At 48.1% G+C, this 19,262-nt stretch overlaps 1 protein-coding gene across 1 annotated transcript in view; it reads right to left on the bottom strand.

The window, feature by feature from the left end:
- LOC144694624 (docking protein 2-like) overlaps positions 1-19,262 on the bottom strand; it is a 52,427-nt gene that overhangs the window by 11,919 nt on the left and 21,246 nt on the right. Inside the window, exons 2-3 of the mRNA XM_078565219.1 lie at positions 18,828-19,127; positions 15,771-15,888 (exon numbers count right to left, since the gene is read on the bottom strand). Of these exons, the coding sequence (XP_078421345.1) occupies positions 15,771-15,888; positions 18,828-19,127 (418 nt within the window). The remainder of the gene's footprint in view (positions 1-15,770; positions 15,889-18,827; positions 19,128-19,262) is intronic.

Here is a 19,262-nt window from a genome sequence, read left to right as displayed (position 1 = left end):
TCCTCATCAAACTCACAGTTGCTTGATTTTACTCGCCCGTGACTTTTACCATGATGTCCGAAGATCTTTGTGACTGGATGTGAATTAAGTTTGCATGGTCACTTGAAAGTTGAATACTCTTCTGACCTTTGGGGGATAATGACTCAGTTATGGTCCAGAATCAGTATCCCACCGAGTAAGGTAGGTTAAAATGGTCTGTGGAGATTTTTCAAAGCGATTAATTTGAAAACAAAGCATCTTCAGGAGGATGTTAAGAATCAGCCACACAGCCCTGGACTGGAGTCACGTGTGGGTCAGTTTGAACAGGGCAGCAGATTCCCTTCTCTGAAGGCTCTTGGTGAATCAGTTGGGTTTCTGGAACAGTCTGGTCGTTCTCATGGTTTATTTTATGTCACTGCCATAACTGTGGGGCGGGTGAAGGTGCACAGGAAGTGTCAGCTGTGATTACTGGTTCCGTTAGGCATTCTGCTGAGCATGCTGTAATGCCCCAGTTCAAACGTTTCGTTTTTCACAATGTTCCCACACTGGTGACTAAGTCGTCCATCGGAACCCAAGATCTGTTGTCAGGAGCGACTTGAGATGTCAGCAAATTAATGGTGGGTTTAAATTTGAGCGGCCCCTCAAAGCATTAAAACATATGAGCGTATGAATTAGGAGCAGGAGTAGGCCACTCGGTCCCTCGAGCCTGGCCCGCCATTCAATAAGATCATGGCTGACCTGATTGTGGCCTCAACTTCATATTCAACCGACACCCAATAACCTTTCACCCCCTTGCTTATCAAAAATCTATTCAGCTCTGCCTTAAAAATATTCAAAGGCTCTGCTTCCCCCGCCTTTCGCAATGGAAAGCACCTCTTCAGAAAAACCTGCATTACAGCATTGAGTGTCGGGGTGGAAGATACATCTGCTGGATGTGGACCTTGACGGCATTCCGCTAAACGTGGATCACTCTGAGCCTTTTGACTAGCATGTACCTTGTTCCGGTGTAGTTCATACCTCTCCCCTAATGTCACTGTGCCTTCCATAGTGCAGGAGGGTTTGAGGGGGCGGGGGGAATGGGGGCATGGCTCAAGTGTTTGGAAGGCGATTGTAGCCACTGGTGTAATGTAGGATACGAGGCAGCCAATTGTACGCACAGCAGGGTCACACAAACACCAAAGTGACAATAATCAAATCAGAAAGTCTGCGGAGGTCATTGGAAAGAATGCAATTTTGCTCACAACTACATTCCAATCGCCTAGAGGTGAGTCTGGCAGGTGAGACCAGGGGAAAGTAGAGAGAGAAGGAAGGATGGAGGAAAGGGGAGAGAGAGAGGGGAAATTTAAGACCCCATGAGCTTTCAGGACTGCCTGACATTTCACTGAATTTCATCCACAGATGGGAGTAATGGAGACCCTTGTGAAACATCTACTAGGAGGAAGATTGAGGGAGTATCACAGCCATACAGCATTTCTGTAGTGCCTTTCACAACCTCAGCATGTTCCAAAGCACTTTCCAGTCAGTGTTGCAGTGTTGGAAGCGCAGCAGCCTATTTGTGGTGCAAACAACACTGCGATAATGACCAGGTAATTAACTTTAACGAGGGCTGGTTGAGGGATAAATAATGGCCAGGACATCGGCAGGAGGTGTGGTGGGAGGTCTCCTCTGCTGTTCTCCAAAAGAATGGCTTATCAAGCCTCCTCCATAATTTGAAAATGTATAATGTTTTTTTTTTGCAGGGGATGAGCACTGGTTAAAAGCTTGTCGCTGTGTTTGCACCTTCGAGAAGACAAAACTTTCCATTTGATACGCTTTATCTTATCGTTGCCCGACTTTGCAGTGTCTTATTAAGTTGTCGATAAGATCTTGGGTGCTTCCTTTTTTGCAAAAAAAAAACACAATATCCTTCCTGTATTTTCAGGCCAGGCACATCAAATGTAAAGAGTAGAAAGAAGCACTTCCTTATGAGGTTTGTGTTCACACCATTGTGTCAGTGGGGCCCATGGCAAAGAACAAACAACAAAAGTACTTGCCTTGCACAAGATAACATCGACTCTCATGTTTGCTCCTTGTTGCCCATGTTTCAGTGGGTAGGACTCAGGGCTTTGTGTGTTCAATTCCAATTGAGCCCACAATGCAGGCGGAGTTGTATTGGACTCGAGGAGCTAACTCTGCTTCTCCCTCCACAGATGCTGCCAGACCTGCTGAGTTTTTCCCATCACGTTCTCTTTTCATTTCTGACACTCCCACTGGAGTCCTGAGGGAGTGCTGCTCTGTCAGATGTGGCCTTTCGGATGAGATGTTAAACTGAGGCCTCAGCTACCCTCCCGGGCAGACATTAAAGATCTCCTTCTCAATCCTGGGGCTTCCCAAAGTACTTTTCGAACAACAGCTGTTGTAACGCAGGAAATGCAGCTGCCAATTTGCGCACAGCAAGTTGCCACCAACAGCCATGTTACAAAAACCGGATAACATGTGTTTGTGATGTTGGTTGAAGGGCGTCAGAAAGTGATCACTGGAAAGTGCTCCCCTGCTCTTATTCAAACTAACAGCCAGTGTGTCTTTTAAATCCACCTGAGAGGGAAGACAGGTCATTGGCTTTACATCTGGAAGATGGCACCACCTCTTCAGTATTGACCCTCTGACAGTGCAGCGCTCCCTCAGTACTGACCCTCTGACAGTGCAGCACTCCCTCAGTACTGACCCTCTGACAGTGCAGCACTCCCTCAGTACTGACCCTCTGACAGTGCAGCACTCCCTCAGTACTGACCCTCTGACAGTGCGACGCTCCCTCAGTACTGACCCTCTGACAGTGCAGCACTCCCTCAGTACTGACCCTCCGACAGTGCAGCGCTCCCTCAGTACTGACCCTCTGACAGTGCAGCACTCCCTCAGTACAGACCCTCTGACAGTGCAGCGCTCCCTCAGTACTGACCCTCCGACAGTGCAGCGCTCCCTCAGTACTGACTCTCTGACAGTGCAGCACTCCCTCAGTACAGACCCTCTGACAGTGCAGCGCTCCCTCAGTACTGACCCTCTGACAGTGCAGCGCTCCCTCAGTACTGACCCTCTGACAGTGCAGCGCTCCCTCAGTACTGACTCTCTGACAGTGCAGCACTCCCTCAGTACTGACCCTCTGACAGTGCAGCACTCCCTCAGCACTGACCCTCTGACAGTACAGCACTCCCTCAGTACTGACCCTCTGACAGTGCAGCACTCCCTCAGGACTGACCCTCTGACAGTGCAGGACTCCCTCAGTACTGACCCTCTGACAGTGCAGAATTCCATCAGTATTGACCCTCTGACAGTGCAGCACTCCCTCAGTATTGACCCTCTGACAGTGTAGCACTCCCTCAGTACTGACCCTCTGACAGTGCAGCACTCCTTCAGTACTGACCCTCTGACAGTGTAGCACTCCCTCAGTACTGACCCTCTGTCAGTGCATCGCTCCCTCCGCAATGATCTCCTGACAGTGCAGCACTCCCTCAGTACTGACCCTCTGACAGTGTAGCACTCCCTCAGTACTGACCCTCTGTCAGTGCATCGCTCCCTCCGCAATGATCTCCTGACAGTGCAGCACTCCCTCAGTACTGACCCTCTGACAGTGCATCGCTCCCTCTGCAATGATCTCCTGACAGTGCAGCACACCGTCGGTACTGAACCTCTATCTGCACAGCATTCTCTGAGGCTTCAGTACTGCTCAGGGAGTTTTGGAGTAAATTATGTGCCGCAAGGCTTGAGAGTGGGGCTTGAACCCACAGCATTCTGACTCAGAAGCAATGGCGAGAGTCAATGAGCCATGGCAGACATTTCACTGACACCTAGAGCTGCAAAAATAGTCACTCAAGATCCTATCACCACTTCCTTAGGTCAACTTGTGATTGTAATCGAATGGCCACAAGCTATTAAAATAAAATAGCATTGTTTTCTGTCTTTATCTGAGTTCCCTTTTATTGATGCTGATATGTTCCTCTTGCTCTCCTTTGTTCCCCAATCTACTGATATATAAATTAAAAAATATATACCTCATTAGGACAGGAATAGAGTGATTATAATCAAGTGCAGATATTTTACTGTGACTTGTGGTGAGTTTTTACAATAGCTGGTCAGCCAAGATTCACATGCAGCCTAACTGTGCCCTGAATGTAATGAAACTCTTCAGCAACATTGTGAAGCACAAAGCAGGAAACCAAGAAAGCCACTTCACCAAAACCCTTTCCATGACGTGTGTGTCTCTCAATTGTCTGCACAAACTCGCTTAGCTCCAACTTTGACTGAAGTTTAACCTCACCATTGCTGGCCACACTTCACAGGGTCCAGGAAGCAGCCCCGCCCCACACCCTCCCCCCTCCCCACCTCCCCACCTCCCCACCCCACACCCTCCCCTCTCCACCTCCCCAATTCCCCGCCCCACCCCAACGCGATGATCACTTCTCCTTGGACAGAAAGCCAGGTATTGAATTCGGGCTAAGGCAAGTGTTCAGGCTGCCTCTCCACCTCGTCGCTTCCCTTTATACGCATCAGCTTCCCATGCTTGGTTCCCAATTAATGCACAGCAAGCTCCCACAAACAGCCATGTGACAGTGACCAGGTCGTATGATTTTCATGATGCGGGTTTAGCACGTAGTATTGACCAAGATATCTGGGAGCCCTAAGAGTGCCATGGGAACTTTTACATCTATGTAAGAGGGCAGACAGGGCCTCGGCTTAATATCTCATCTGAAAGGTGGCATCCCTGACAGTGCAGCACTCCCTCAGTACTGGGCTAGGAGTGTCTTTGAGCATTATGTAGGTGCAGGGACAATTGTCCGGCTGGGGTCATGTGTGGGCCAGAACAGGTAGAGAGCCAGCTTCCCTTTCCCAGGGCTAGTGCGGAACGGGCTGGGCTGACAGCAGAATAAGAAAGTGTGAAAATATTTTCCCACGCAGCACACTTGTCCTAGTGCACAAACATCCAGCAGCCAAGTTAGGTGAATGGAGATGAGCTACAGGTCAGACATGATCGAATAGAATGGTGAAACAGGCTCAAGGGGCTGAGTGTCCTCCTCCCATTCTGTGTATCAACGGCAACAAATTATATTTATATGACTATTAAAAACAAAAAACTGCGGATGCTGGAAATCCAAAACAAAAATAGAAATACCTGGAAAAACTCAGCAGGTCTGGCAGCATCGGTGGAGAAGAGCAAAGTTGACGTTTCGAGTCCTCATGACCCTTCAACAGAACTAAGTAGAAATGGGAAAGGGGTGAAATATAAGCTGGTTTAAAGTGGGAGGGGGAAGAAGTGGGGGGGGAGGCAGTTGTTAGGACAAGCAAGCAGTGATAGGAGGAGATAACCAAAAGATGTCACAGACAAAAAAACAAAGAGGTGTTGAAGGTGGTGATATTATCTAAAAGAATGTGCTATTTAAGAGAGCAGGACAAGCAAGGTAGCTCTAGTGGGGGTGGGGTGAAATAAACAGAGGGTGGAACACATTTAAAAATAATGGAAATAAGTGGGAAAAAAAAAATCTATATAAATTATTGGAAATAACAAAAGGAAGGGGGAAGAAACGGAAAGGGGGTGGGGATGGAGGAGAGAGTTCATGATCTAAAATTGTTGAACTCAATATTCAGCCCGGAAGGCTGTAAAGTGCCTAGTCGGAAGATGAGGTGCTGTTCCTCCAATTTGCGTTGAGCTACACTGGAACAATGCAGCAAGCCAAGGACAGACATGTGGGCAAGAGAGCAGGGTGGAGTGTTAAAATGGTGCCTTAAATATAATCAAACATCCCAGGGTGTTTCACAGGCACAATACTAAACCAAGTATGACAACAAGCTATATAAGGAGATGTGGGGCGGAGTTTTATGGCTCATTCGCGGTGAGGGAGGGGCCGTAAAAGACAACAAGCCGTTTGAAAGTCCCACTGACTTCGGCTTAACCATAAAATCCTGCTGGCGTAAAATTCCACCCGGGAGGTCAGATGATCAAAAGCTTGGTCAAAGAGGTCGGTTTTAAGCATTGCCTTTAAGGTGGAAGTCAAGGTAGAGAGGCAGCGAGGTGTATGGAGGGAAGTCCCAGTGCGAGGTGTCGAGGCAACCCACGGCAAAACCGCCAATGGTGGAGCAATTAAAATCGGGGGTACACAAGAGGCCAAACTTAGGAGAGTTCAGAGAACTCGGAAGGTTGTGGATGTGGAGGAGATTACAGAGATAGGGAGGGGGTGGAGGGGGGAAGGGGCGAGGCCATGGAGGGATTTGAAAACACGGATGAGAATTTCCAAATCAAAATGAGCTTGAGACATTGGCAAAGTCGGAACAGCCCCACCCCCGAACTGGAAGCAACTGCTGCTTAAGCTCAAAACAAAAACAAAAATACCTGGAGAAACTCAGCAGGTCTGGCAGCATCTGCGGAGAGGAACACAGTTAACGTTTCGAGTCCGAATGACCCTTCAACAGAACTAAGTAATAATAGAAAAGAGGTGAAATATAAGCTGGTTTAAGGGGGGGTGGGACAGGTAGAGCTGGATAGAGGGCCAGTGATAGGTGGAGATAACCAATAGATGTCACAGACAAAAGGACAAAGAGGTGTTGAAGGTGGTGATATTATCTAAAGGAATGTGCTAATTAAGGGTAGAAAGCAGGACAAGCAAGGTACAGATAGCCCTAGTGGGGGTGGGGTGGGGGGAAGGAATCAAAAAAGGCTAAAAGGTAGAGATAAAACAATAGATGGAAATACATTTAAAAATAATGGAAATAGGTGGGAAAAGAAAAATCTATATAAATTATTGGAAAAAAGGGGGGGGATCGGAAAGGGGGTGGGGATGGAGGAGAGAGTTCATGATCTAAAATTGTTGAACTCAATATTCAGTCCGGAAGGCTGTAAAGTGCCTAGTCAGAAGATGAGGTGCTGTTCCTCCAGTTTGCGTTGAGCTTCACTGGAACATTGCAGCAGGCCAAGGACGGACATGTGGGCATGAGAGCAGGGTGGAGTGTTGAAATGGCAAGCGACAGGGAGGTCTGGGTCATGCTTGCGGACAGACCGAAGGTGTTCTGCAAAGCGGTCACCCAGTCTGCATTTGGTCTCTCCAATGTAGAGGAAACCGCATTGGGAGCAGCGAATGCAGTAGACTAAATTGAGGGAAGTGCACGTGAAATGCTGCTTCACTTGAAAGGAGTGTTTGGGCCCTTGGACGGTGAAGAGAGGGGAAGTGAAGGGGCAGGTGTTGCACCTTCTGCGGTTGCATGGGAAGGTGCGGTGGGAGGGGGTTGAGGTGTAGGGGGTGATGGAGGAGTGGACCAGGGTGTCCCGGAGGGAACGATCCCTGCGGAATGCCGCCGGGGGGGTGAAGGGAAGATGTGTTTGGTGGTGGCATCATGCTGGAGTTGGCGGAAATGGCAGAGGATGATCCTTTGAATGCGGAGGCTGGTGTGGTGATAAGTAAGGACAAAGGGGACCCTATCATGTTTCTGGGAGGGAGAGGAAGGTGTGAGGGCGGATGCGCGGGAGATGGGCCGGACACGGTTGAGGGCTCTGTCAACCACCGTGGGTGGAAAACCTCGGTTAAGGAAGAAGGAGGACATGTCAGAGGAACTGTTTTTGAAAGTGGCATCATCAGAACAGATGCGATGGAGGCGAAGGAACTGAGAGAATGGGATGGAGTCCTTACAGGAATCGGGGTGTGAGGAGCTGTAGTTGAGGTAGCTGTGGGAGTCGGTAGGCTTGTAATGGATATTGGTGGACAGTTTATCACCAGAAATCGACTAGGCACTTTATAGCCTTCCGGACTGAATACTGAGTTCAACAGTTTTAGATCATGAACTCTCTCTTCCATCCCCACCCCCTTTCCGATCCCCCCTTTTTTTTCCAATAACTTATATAGGTTTTTCTTTTCCCACCTATTTCCATTATTTTTAAATGTATTTCCATCCATTGTTTTATCTCTGCCTTTTAGCCTATTTCAATTCCTTCACCCCACTCCACTAGGGCTATCTATCCAGCTCAACTTGTTCCCCCCCACCCCCCCGCCTTAAACCAGCTTATATTTCACCTCTCTTCTATTTTTACTTAGTCCTGTTGAAGGGTCATTCGGACTCGAAACGTTAACTGTGCTCCTCTCCGCAGATGCTGCCAGACATGCTGAGTTTTGTTGGTGGTTGTTGGGACAAGCAAGCAGTGATAGGAGCAGATAACCAAAAGATGTCACAGAACAAAAGAACAAAGAGGTGTTGAAGGTGGTGATATTATCTAAAAGAATGTGCTAATTAAGAGTGGAGAGCAGGACAAGCAAGGTACAGATAGCTCTAGTGGGGGTGGGGTGAAATAAGACTAAAAGGGCATAAAGGGTATAGATAAATGATGGGTGGAATACATTTAAAAATAATGGAAATAGGTGGAAAAAGAAAAATCTATATAAATTATTGGAAAAAACAAAAAGGAGGGGGAAGAAACGGAAAGGGGGTGGGGATGGAGGTGGGAGTTCAAGATTTTAAAAAAAAGAGGTTTTATTGAAAATGAACAGTTTGCTTTACACAGATCGGATTTGCATGCATGTATTTGCTTGTGTACTTGTGTTATCAGCTCCGAAGTACACCTGTCACAATCTTATAGCTTCAAAGGGTCACACTTGTTTCTACATTAAGACCCACCCTTTGCAAACTCCAGAAAAATTCTCTCACTGAGAGAGATGGAGTCACATTTGAAAGGAAAGACATTTCTGAAATGAGCGGGTCAGATTCTGCCCCACTGGTCTCAGCACAGCCACGATACCCTGTGGCCTTCTGTAGACACGTCAGGGGGTCTGAGTTTTACACTCCTCTGCCCAGAGGGTTGGAGCGCAGGGTTGGCTGGGGCGGGTGGGGGTCTCGTAAAATTCAGAGGGTGGCTTTCCCAGCACCCTACCTGCTGCCCCTCGAGCTGTCTGGAATTTTACAGGGGTGTGAGGGAGGCATCAGATGGGCCAGCCACCCTTGATCCTATTGCAGCTCACTTCTTAAGAGCCTTGTCCTGCCCCAGCCGCCATTAACCCCGCGGCAGGAGGAGGCCCATGTCACCCGGGAGCTTTAGCTGCGCAGTCTGACACCGGGGCAACAGTGGGGGTGGAGGGCAGGAGGAAGGGGGGGCGTGGGGGGGAGAGAGGGGTGCCTCCTTTGCCAGTCGCTTGAGCTCATCGGAGGCACACACTCCCTGCAAGGTCATACTTCCACCTCTTCACTCCCTCCTGGCCTCTCAAACTCAGCCCAACCCCACCTCAGCAGCCTGGCCCCGGGAATACCCCTGAGCTACCACTGAGTCCCAGCTCCTCTGTGTCACGACTGGCTGTACACCCTGCTCCCAGGGTTGAACTGCCGGGGGCGGGGGTGGGCGGGGAAGCCGTCGGTTCCGTGGGTGGGCTTAGCTGAGACCATGGCACCCGATAAAATCCAGCCCGCGGGCCGGAATTTTACAGCCCCATTGCGGAAAGCCATTGCAAACTCCATTGACTTCAGCAGGAACGTAAAATCCCGCCCATAGGGAGTTGGCAGGAAGAATGAGCAAGTCCAGCATTCATGTAGAATGGAACCGGAGTTGGGGGAGATTGAGCAGACGTCCCCACACCTAAACCCTAATCACCGCCATGCCCCCAGAGTGAGGGGACAGCCACGGCTCAGTGGCAACACTCTCACCTGGGGTCACACCCTCCCCATCCCGCACCCCCCCACCCCCACCCCCACTCTCCACTAGTGGGGAGTGGGTTCACTGGACATTGGTCAGCAACCCGAGCGCAGGCCCCATTACGTTTTGCACTATATCTGGACACTGGGAGATGGTCTAACAATGCAGACCCAGGTGTCGTACCCAGGTTCCGGTCCCATTCCGTCCGATTGGATGTGCTAAGTTGGCTTGACGGACTCTGAGGGAGCTACTTGGCAGCAAGAACGACAGAATCCACCCGCACGTCCACAGTCCGTTTCTCAGATTGGTGGAGGTTTCCCGTAAAACACACCGAGAAAGTTTCTTACATCCCACACACTGTCGCTCGATCACCCAGCACTGTCACTCTTATCATGTTGGAAAAACTGCGCAGGAACGTATGAAAGACTCACTAGATTGTCAGACAGAGAACAGAACTGATGCCTATCTCTCACTCCTATTCATCTCTGAACTGGGCTGAGGTTATGTGTTTTTTTGGTAGCAGACGACATCAAGTAGGACAAGTAGACAGGAGACCACAGCCAGGCAAGGGCCTGACTCACACTTGTTCTCTCTGATTTGTTCCTGGGGTTTGCCTTAGGGAGGAGGGGTGTTCACAGTCTTCAGGTGGGTCTTCTGTGAGCGAGAGGAAGGAAAGGCTGCCAAGAGAGTGTGTGGTTTGATTCAATCCCAGGATAGGGGCGTTGCAAGCAAGGACATCATGTCTTGCCATCCTCAGTATGGAAGGGGCCATTAGGACACAGGAAGAGACCATGAATTCATGTGGTGCAGAGGGGCTTTTACTGAAGCCAGATAGCAGGTTGGAGGCTACTGAGTGTCTTGATAGGCCACATGAGAAGTCAGTTCAACCAGCCACGTTGGTGTGGGGCTGGAGTCACATGGAGGCCCACACCAGGGTAAGAAAGTTACCCCCCTTCACTCCCCCTGACGGCATTCCATAGGGATCGTTCCCTCCGGGACACCCTACTCCTCAACCCCCTCCTATGGCACCTCCCCATGCGAACGCAGAATATGCAACACCTGCCCCTTCACTTCCTCTCTCCTCACCGTCCAAGGGCCCAAACACTCCTTTCAAGTGAAGCAGCATTTCACTTGCACTTCCCTCAACTTAGCCTACTGCATTTGTTGCTCCAAATGCGGTTTCCTCTACATTGGAGAGACCAAATGCAGACTGGGTGACCGCTTTGCAGAACACCTTCGGTCTGTCCACAAGCATTACCCAGACCTCCCTGTCGCTTGCCATTTCAACACTCCACCCTGCTCTCATGCCCACATGTCTGTCCTTGGCCTGCTGCATTGTTCCAGTGAAGCTCAACTCAAACTGGAGGAACAGCACCTCATCTTCCGACTAGGCACTTTACAGCCTTCCGGACTGAATATTGAGTTCAACAATTTTAGATCTTGAACTCCCTCCTCCATCCCCACCCCCTTTCCGTTTCTTCCCCCTCCTTTTTGTTTTTTCCAATAATTTATATAGATTTTTTTTCCCACCTATTTCCATTATTTTTAAATGTATTCCACCCATGGTTTATTTCACCTCACCCCCACTAGAGCTACCTTGCTTGTCCTGCTCTCCACTCATAATTAGCACATTCTTTTAGATAATATCACCACCTTCAACACCTTTTTGTTCTTTTGTCTGTGACATCTTTTGGTTATCTCCTCCTATCACTGCTTGCTTGTCCCAACAACCACCCCCACCCCCCCTTAAACCAGCTTATATTTCACCCCTTTCCTATTTTTACTTAGTTCTGTTGAAGGGTCATGAGGACTCGAAACGTCAACTTTGCTCTTCTCCGCCGATGCTGCCGGACCTGCTGAGTTTTTTCCAGGTATTTCTGTTTTTGTTTTGGATTTCCAGCATCCGCAGTTTTTTGTTTTTATATTTTTAAGAAAGTTACCTCTCCTTCCCTGAAGGCCAACAATGAACCAGCTGTATTTTTATGGCAATCCAATATTTTCATGGTCTTTAATCTCTAGATTTTTAAATGGGAATTTAAAATTCTCAAGCTGTTGGTGTGAAATATAAACTGCCATCCCATAGGATTTTGCATCCTCAGGCTCGAGAATGCTGGTCCAGTAACGTAAGTGCAAAGTTACCACACCGTGGTCAGTGAGTGAGTGAAGCTCACACTTAGACTGGCTCCCCTGACGATCCAGGAGGTTGATCTGACAGTGTATGTGGGGTGTCCTCCGCCATTCTCTGAGGGGAGAATAGAACGGAGGAGGGAACAAACATCTCACACGTCAGATTCCCCCAGTGTCACAAAGATCACAACTCCAATTGAGGCAAAAACATCAGGCATTTTTGGAGGCCGGAGAGAAAAGAGTGAGCCCTGCACTCTGGCTAAGGGGAAAGCGAGGAGCATTCCCGGCCCTGTGGGGGACAGACTCTGACTATCAGAGCTCCAGGATGTCAATCTTTAGTCAGTGGCCGGGGGTCGGTATTGCAGCAGCATACCAGTGGGGGCAAACTTAACCGGGGCTGTCACAAGGGAACTGGATGAGCCGCTGAAGTTGAAACCATTTGCAGTGCTGTGGGAATGGGCGGGGTTAGCCAAATTGCCCTTGCAGAGAGCTGACACCAGCGTGATGAAGGGCCGAGTGGCCTCCCACTGTGCTGTAACCGTCCTACTACTAAACATTCTATTAAAATGGCGTCAGAGCAGCATGTTAAGAACAACACCGGCACTTTGCATCTGTATTTAACTGAACATGGTGACAAACAATTTCCACTCTACAATGAGTCAGTTCCTCTGTTCAGTCTGAAAGCTTTGGGGCTAGTGGTATGGTCACGTGACAGTTGTGGGAGCATCTTTTCACTAACTTTTTAAAGAAACCACTTTACAGAAAGTGGATTTTAAATAAAGGACAACTTGAAAGAAATGCATTTAGACAGCACATTTAATGACCTCAGCTTGCCTCAGAGAAGTGTAGTCACTGTTGTGAATGTAGGAAATGCGGCAGCCAGTTTGCAAATAGCAAACTCTCACAAACAGCGCAGTGATAATGACCCAGATAATCTGTTTTCTTTTTAATGATGTTGGGGTTGAGGGATTAACCGTGGCCAAGGCATGGGAAGAGCTCCTCTGTTTGTCTTCCACTCGCAGCCACAGCATCTTCTACAGCCCCTTGAGAGGGTGACGAGGCATCGGTTTAACGTCTCATCCAAGAGACAGCATCTCCGACACTGCAATCCTCCTTCAATGCGGCACTGGGATTGGGTTAGGTGCTTGACTCTCTGGAGCAGGGTTTGAGTCCATGTCCTTCTGATTTTTAGGGTGAGAATGCTACCCACTGAGACCACAGCTCATCTCCTTGGTTCAATATTCTTCTGCCTCACCCAGGGAAATAAAATGAACCATGATGGCCCTGCTGACACGGAGACTGGGGTCCAATTGCTCACTGCTGGAGAAGAAAACTTTTAAACTTCATTTGAGTCTTAACTGCAGAACAAGGGGACAAATTTCTTTAATCAGGGGGTAGTGAATCTTTGGAATTCTCTACCCTAGAGGCCGTGGAAGCTCAGTCACTGAGCATGTTTAAGGTGGAGATTGACAGATTTCTGAATAACAATAACGTAAAGGGTTCTGGGGATAGTGTGGGTAAAAGGCATTGAAGGGTTCAATCAGCCATGGTCGTATTGAATGGCGGAGCAGGCTCGATGGGCTGAATGGACTCCTCCTATTCCTACATTCCAATGTTGGGTCTGTATCTTAACTCCATTTACCGCCATGGAACGATAGCCCCTAACTCGCTTACCAAACAAAAATACATTAATCTGAGCTTTGAAGCTTTCAGTTGACCCCCACACCCTCCCAAACCCCCGCCTGACCCCAGCATCAATGCAGGGAGGGAGTTCTAGATTCCTACTACCCTTTGAGTGAATGAGCACTTCCTGAAATCACCTGGTAACAGCCTGGCTCTAATTTGAAGATTCTGTTCTGACCTGTTAGGAGCTGTCTCTCCTTTCCTTCTGATGCTTCTCTTCAAAGGTTGACCACAAGCCGTAAAAAAACAATCAACCCATGAGAGTTCAAACCATGGCTTTCTATGAAGAACGAAATTGCTTTGCTTCCTATGCTACTCAGCCATTTGGTTTTTTGCTGGCTCCATTTCTTTTGAAGTTATTTGCTCTCCCCCCCACCCACATTTCAGGTCCTCCCCTTGCCATGAATATAAGCTCTGGCCACATAAGAAATTGAACCAGGACTAGGCTACTTGGCCCCTTGAACCTGCTCAGCTATTCGACAAGATCATGGCTGGTCTGGTTGTGGCCTTAACTCCATTTTCCTGCCTGCTCCCCACCCCCCATAACCCTTGACTCCCTTGTCAATCAATATCTGTCTAACTCAACCTTGGATTTATTCACTTGCACTTCCCTCAATTTGGTCTACTGCATTCGCTGCTCCCAATGCGGTCTCCTCTACATTGGAGAGACCAAACGCAGACTGGGTGACCGCTTTGCGGAACACCTTCGGTCTGTCCGCAAGCATTACCCAGACCTCCCTGTCGCTTGCCATTTCAACACTCCACCCTGCTCTCATGCCCACATGTCCGTCCTTGGCCTGCTGTAATGTTCCAGTGAAGCTCAACGCAAACTGGAGGAACAGCACCTCATCTTCCGACTAGGCACTTTACAGCCTTCCAAACTGAATATTGAGTTCAACAACTTCAGATCATGAACTCTCTCCTCCATCCCCACCCCCTTTCCGATCCCCCCTTTTCCAATAATTTATAATTTTTTTTTACACTATATTTTTTTCTTTTCCCTCCTATTTTTAAATTTATTTCGATCTTTTGTTTCATCTCCACCTTTTAGCCCATTTAGATCCCTTCCCCCCACCCCATCCACACTAGGGCCATCTGCTACTAGCTTGTCCTGCTTTCTACCCTTAATGTCTCCATTAGCACATTCCTTAGATAATATCACCACCGTCAACACCCCTTTGTCCTTTTATCTATGACATCTTTGGCAGTCTCTTCTTGGTCTCCACCTATCACTGGCCCCCTATCAAGCTCTCCTATCCCACCCCCTTCTACCAGCTTATATTTCATCTCATTTCAATATGTCTTCGTTCTGATGAAGGGTCATACGGACTCAAAACGTCAACTGTATCCCTCTCCGCAGATGCTGTCAGACCTGCTGAGTTTTTCCAGGTATCTTTGTTTTTGTTCTTGGATTTATTCATTGACCCAGCCTCCATTGCTCTCTGGGAGGAGAGAATTCCAAAGACTAACGACCCTCTGAGAGAGGAAATTCCTCCTCGTCTCTGTTTTAAATGGGAGACCATTTATTCTAAAGCTGTGCCCGCAAGTCCTGGATTCCACCATGAGGGGAAACATCTTCTCAGTGTCCACCCCCTCAAGCCCCCTCAGGATCTTATATGTTTCAGAAAGATCACCTCTCCATTCTTCATCACAGGAATCAACCTAGTCAACATTCTGTGAACTGCATCCAATGCAAGTATAATGCCTCTTAAATCAGGAGACCAAAACTGGATACAGCACTCTCAGTGCAGTCCCACCAATGCCCTACACAGTTGTAGCTGTCACTTTGGTTTCTGTGCCATGAATCATGAGGCCTTATACACGAGCAATTGATTTTTTTTTCTCAGGCCCTGTTGGGACACGGCTGCTCTCTATTCTGAAGAAAGGCAGGGGAGCTGCCCCCATTGTCTTACACAACATTTATCCCTCCATCAACATCACCAAAACAAACCAGCTCATCTTGATCACATTGCTGCTTGTAGGATCTTGCTGTGTGCAAATTGGCTGCCGCGTTTCCTACATTATAACAGTGACTACACTTCAAAGGACTGAATCGGCTGTAAAACGCTTTGGGACATCCTGATGTGGAAGGTGCAATAGGAATGCATGACCTTTGATCTTGGGATGGCTGCCTGTGCACCTTCATCGCAGACTCTCATTGTTAGTGGGTTCTGAAGTTTCTCCTGAATTCTGCTTGGATTTTATTGCAGACTCGATATGTTTCTGAGCCCCTAGTTTTGGACTCCTGCAGAAGTGCAAACATCTTCCCCGTATCGACTTTATTGAACTCTTTCACAGGAACGCACATGAACAATGTATGGGAAACTGGATGAGCATTGCCCTTTACCTGCCATTCGAGTGCCGTATAGTGCGTTCTCCTCCATTGCCACCGCGTTGTTTTTTCCCTTCTTTGACCACTGCTTACCATTGCTCTTACTAAGTGTTGGCCAGTCACCCCAATTCATCTGGAAAAAGAATTAATATCAGCAAAATACTGCAACCAAGGGAAGCTTCCAATCAATTCTTCATGCACTCTAGCTCTCTCTTCTGTTCCGGTCTGTTCCCCCTTTTACCTCGGTCTTTGTCTCTTCCCTCCATTCCTTCATGTTGTTTCACTGATACTGGAAACCAATGCTCAAGAGGAGCGCAGGCCTGAACATAACAACATAGAACTTAGGAGCAGGAGGCCATTCAGCCCTTCGAGCCTGCTCCATCCTTCAATGGCTGATGGTTGTTGTCTCAACTCCACTTCCCTGTCTGCCCCCGCCCCCCCCCCCGTAACCCCTGACTCCCATGTCTATCAAAAATCTAACTCAGCCTTGAATAAATTCAATGACCCAGCCTCCACTGCGTTCTGGGCAAGAGAATTCCACAGGCTAACAACCCTTTGAGAGAAAGAAAATTCACCTCATCTCAGCCTTAAATGATAGACCTCTTATTCTGAAACGGTGTCCCCAATTTTAGATTCCCCTACAAGAGGAAACATCCTCCCACTGTCCATCCTGTCACGTCCCCACAGGATCTTAAATGTTTCAGTAAGATCACTTCTCACTTCTGGACTCTCGTGAGTATGGGCCCAACCTGCCCAACCTTTCTTCATGAGATAAGCCCTTCATCCCAGGAATGAGTCGAGTGAACCTTCTAATGATAGTTAATTTTCTAATGAAAACGATAGCTGCCATTTCACAACTCGATCTCACTGATTTATAATTAGACTCTATTCTTTTCATATTTCCATTGTGACAAGCACTTCAAAACTGCTGCTTATATTTTGTGTCTAAGCTCTGTGCTACTTGTAGATATAATTATCTGACACCCCATGGATTTGCTCACTGATGATTATGATATTTAGCTGCTGGCTTGTCCCTTTAAGGACACGGCTGTACAGCTCAAAGCTGATTTAGATAAGTAAATCCGACTAATCATAAACTTGCTAATAGCTGAGGTCAGAGGGCAATGGTAACTGCTTGTAAATCTTGAGATCCAGGTCAGCAAAACCCAACGTGAAATTATTGGTTTTCTTTGCCTATGCTTTTTTTTTCATAAATAGTTAACTTAATAACTCAGGTGTTTGACAGTGAGATGTCACAGGCAAACGCTTCATGCAAGACTTTCACAAATTATGTTTGCACATCTTTTACAGGAGAGCGTGGAGAAAGTTTGCACTTTGCTGCCAGATCCACGCTGTTATCGTTCCACTAAAAGAGGCCGGGAGTTTTAAGGTACATCGGAAAGACGCAGAATTTGGGGAATGTTTATTATTGTTGGATTTTTCACTGAGAGATTTCTGGTGGCAGAAACGCAGTGCTGCAGTGCTCCCGACAACCTCCTTTGAGAGTGTCCAGCAAGGTATGACAACGCCTCGGTTTTAAAATTCTCATCCTTGCTCCCAAAGCCCTCACGCCCTCACTCCTCCTGTAACCTCTGTAACATCCTTCAGCCCCACAACCCTCCGAGGTCTCTGCACTTTTTCAATTCCAGCCTCTTGCACATGCCCTGATTTCCATCTCCCCACCATTGGTGGCCATACTGCCTTCTCTGCCTGGGCCCTGAGCTCTGGAATCCCCTCCCTAAACCTCTCTGCCTCTCACTCTTCATTTTAAGATGCCCCATGAATCCTACTTCTTAGACCATGCTTTTGGTTATCTGTCCTAACGTCTCCACACTGTCAAGCTTTGTTTGATAATTCTTGTAAGCACCTTGGGGTAGTTACCTCTGTGAAAGTTGGTGTATAAATACAGGTTGTTGAATCACCAGGCGCCTGGGTTTTGAATGGTCTGTGTGCTGCTGAAGTGTATCTTTCAAAATGAAGAAGTTAAAAGTTGACCAGATTGCAGTGTTTAGAAGAACGAGAATTGACAAGGTAGCGGGGGAGAGATTCCTCACTCGAGCAGTTGAGTCCAATATGAAGGGCCAGAATTTTGGAATGGGAACAGGACCAGTCAAAGGTATGTGCACAATGTTCGTACAAAGGCCAGTGGCATTTGCAATGTACTGCCTCATGAATACAGGACATGGATACAGAATTAGTCGAGCTGTTTAACAAAAATTGATTTCAGTTTGGGACAGGACAGGAACTGTCAAGTAACACAATGGTGAGGCAGACTCAATGAGCTGAATGGCTCCAGATAATGTCTCACTGCTATCAGGTCCCACAGCCCAAGTTACCACATGCTGAATCTGTTTACGCCTGACACAAGCTTAGCTCACTGAGGTGGCTTTGGCACGTCGCTCGATCGCACTAGGCAGGGTAACAATGCACAATCTCAGGGCAGATTTTTATGGCCCCATTGTGGCAGGGCCAGGCCTGTAACATGCGGCAAACCGTTCAGAGGTCCATTGACTTTGGCGGGACAGTCATATCCCATCGGCGCAATATTCTGCCCTCAGGAGTAGGAGTGCTGTCATTTCCACCTCTTAGCCTTGAATTATTCCGACAGTGGTAATATTTAGCTGTGAGCCAGTCTGTGGCCCAGGCTGTCTTATATCCTCACTCCAATGGTGGGAGACAAAGGTAAATCTACCCCATGATCTATATCAACAACAACTTCAATTACGTAGTGCCTTCGTCACAGTAAAATGCCCTGAGATGTTAACTATCCGCTCACGTGTTTGAGTTGTCACATCTGGCACATTTCCCAGTGGCATTCACTTTTTCAAAGATTCAGAAATAGTTAGACCACCAAGCCGCAGCATGAGATTTTCAAGCTGTTACAATTGCACTCTGAATGACCACTCGGTTTACAGCCAGCTATAATGGCCTGAATTCACCTTAAGGAGACAGGAAAGCAACTGAACATCAGAACTGGGCTGCGGAGCCCTGGCCCCACCAGGGCCGAGAGATCCAGCAAGCGCTTCCTGTTTTTTTTCAAACCTTTGTGAGTCTAAGTGCAGCGGGTCTTACCGGAAAAGCCAATTCACACAGGGTCCGGCTCCAATCTTCATACTCTGGCGACTCGACCGCGAAGACAAACAGCTTTTCAATTGTTTCCAAATGAAACGACCGGCATTCGGTGGGGCAGCTCTCGCCGGGGGCCTCGGAGATGCGAATGCAGTCGCTGAGCTTGATGACCTTTTTGTTCTCCATTTTCCTGGTCCCTTGCCGCTCTGTCATGCTGGTGGCCTCCTTGAACTCGAAATACTCCAGGCGGGCAACGGAGCAAGTGCTCTCACTGTAGAGCAAAACCCAAACCTTTCTCCATTTCTGCCAAGGAAGAGAGAGAGAGAAGCTGTCACTGACACCAAATTACCGACAGCAATAAAATCATGCAGCAGAGAGGGAGGCCATTCAGCCCATCGCACCCACCTGTGGCAGCTTTTTGAAAGAGTTACCCCAGTT

Source organism: Cetorhinus maximus, chromosome 20 (assembly GCF_964194155.1).
Source record: "Cetorhinus maximus chromosome 20, sCetMax3.hap1.1, whole genome shotgun sequence".
NCBI lineage: Eukaryota > Metazoa > Chordata > Chondrichthyes > Lamniformes > Cetorhinidae > Cetorhinus > Cetorhinus maximus.
This window is presented reverse-complemented; position numbering and strand designations above follow the sequence as displayed.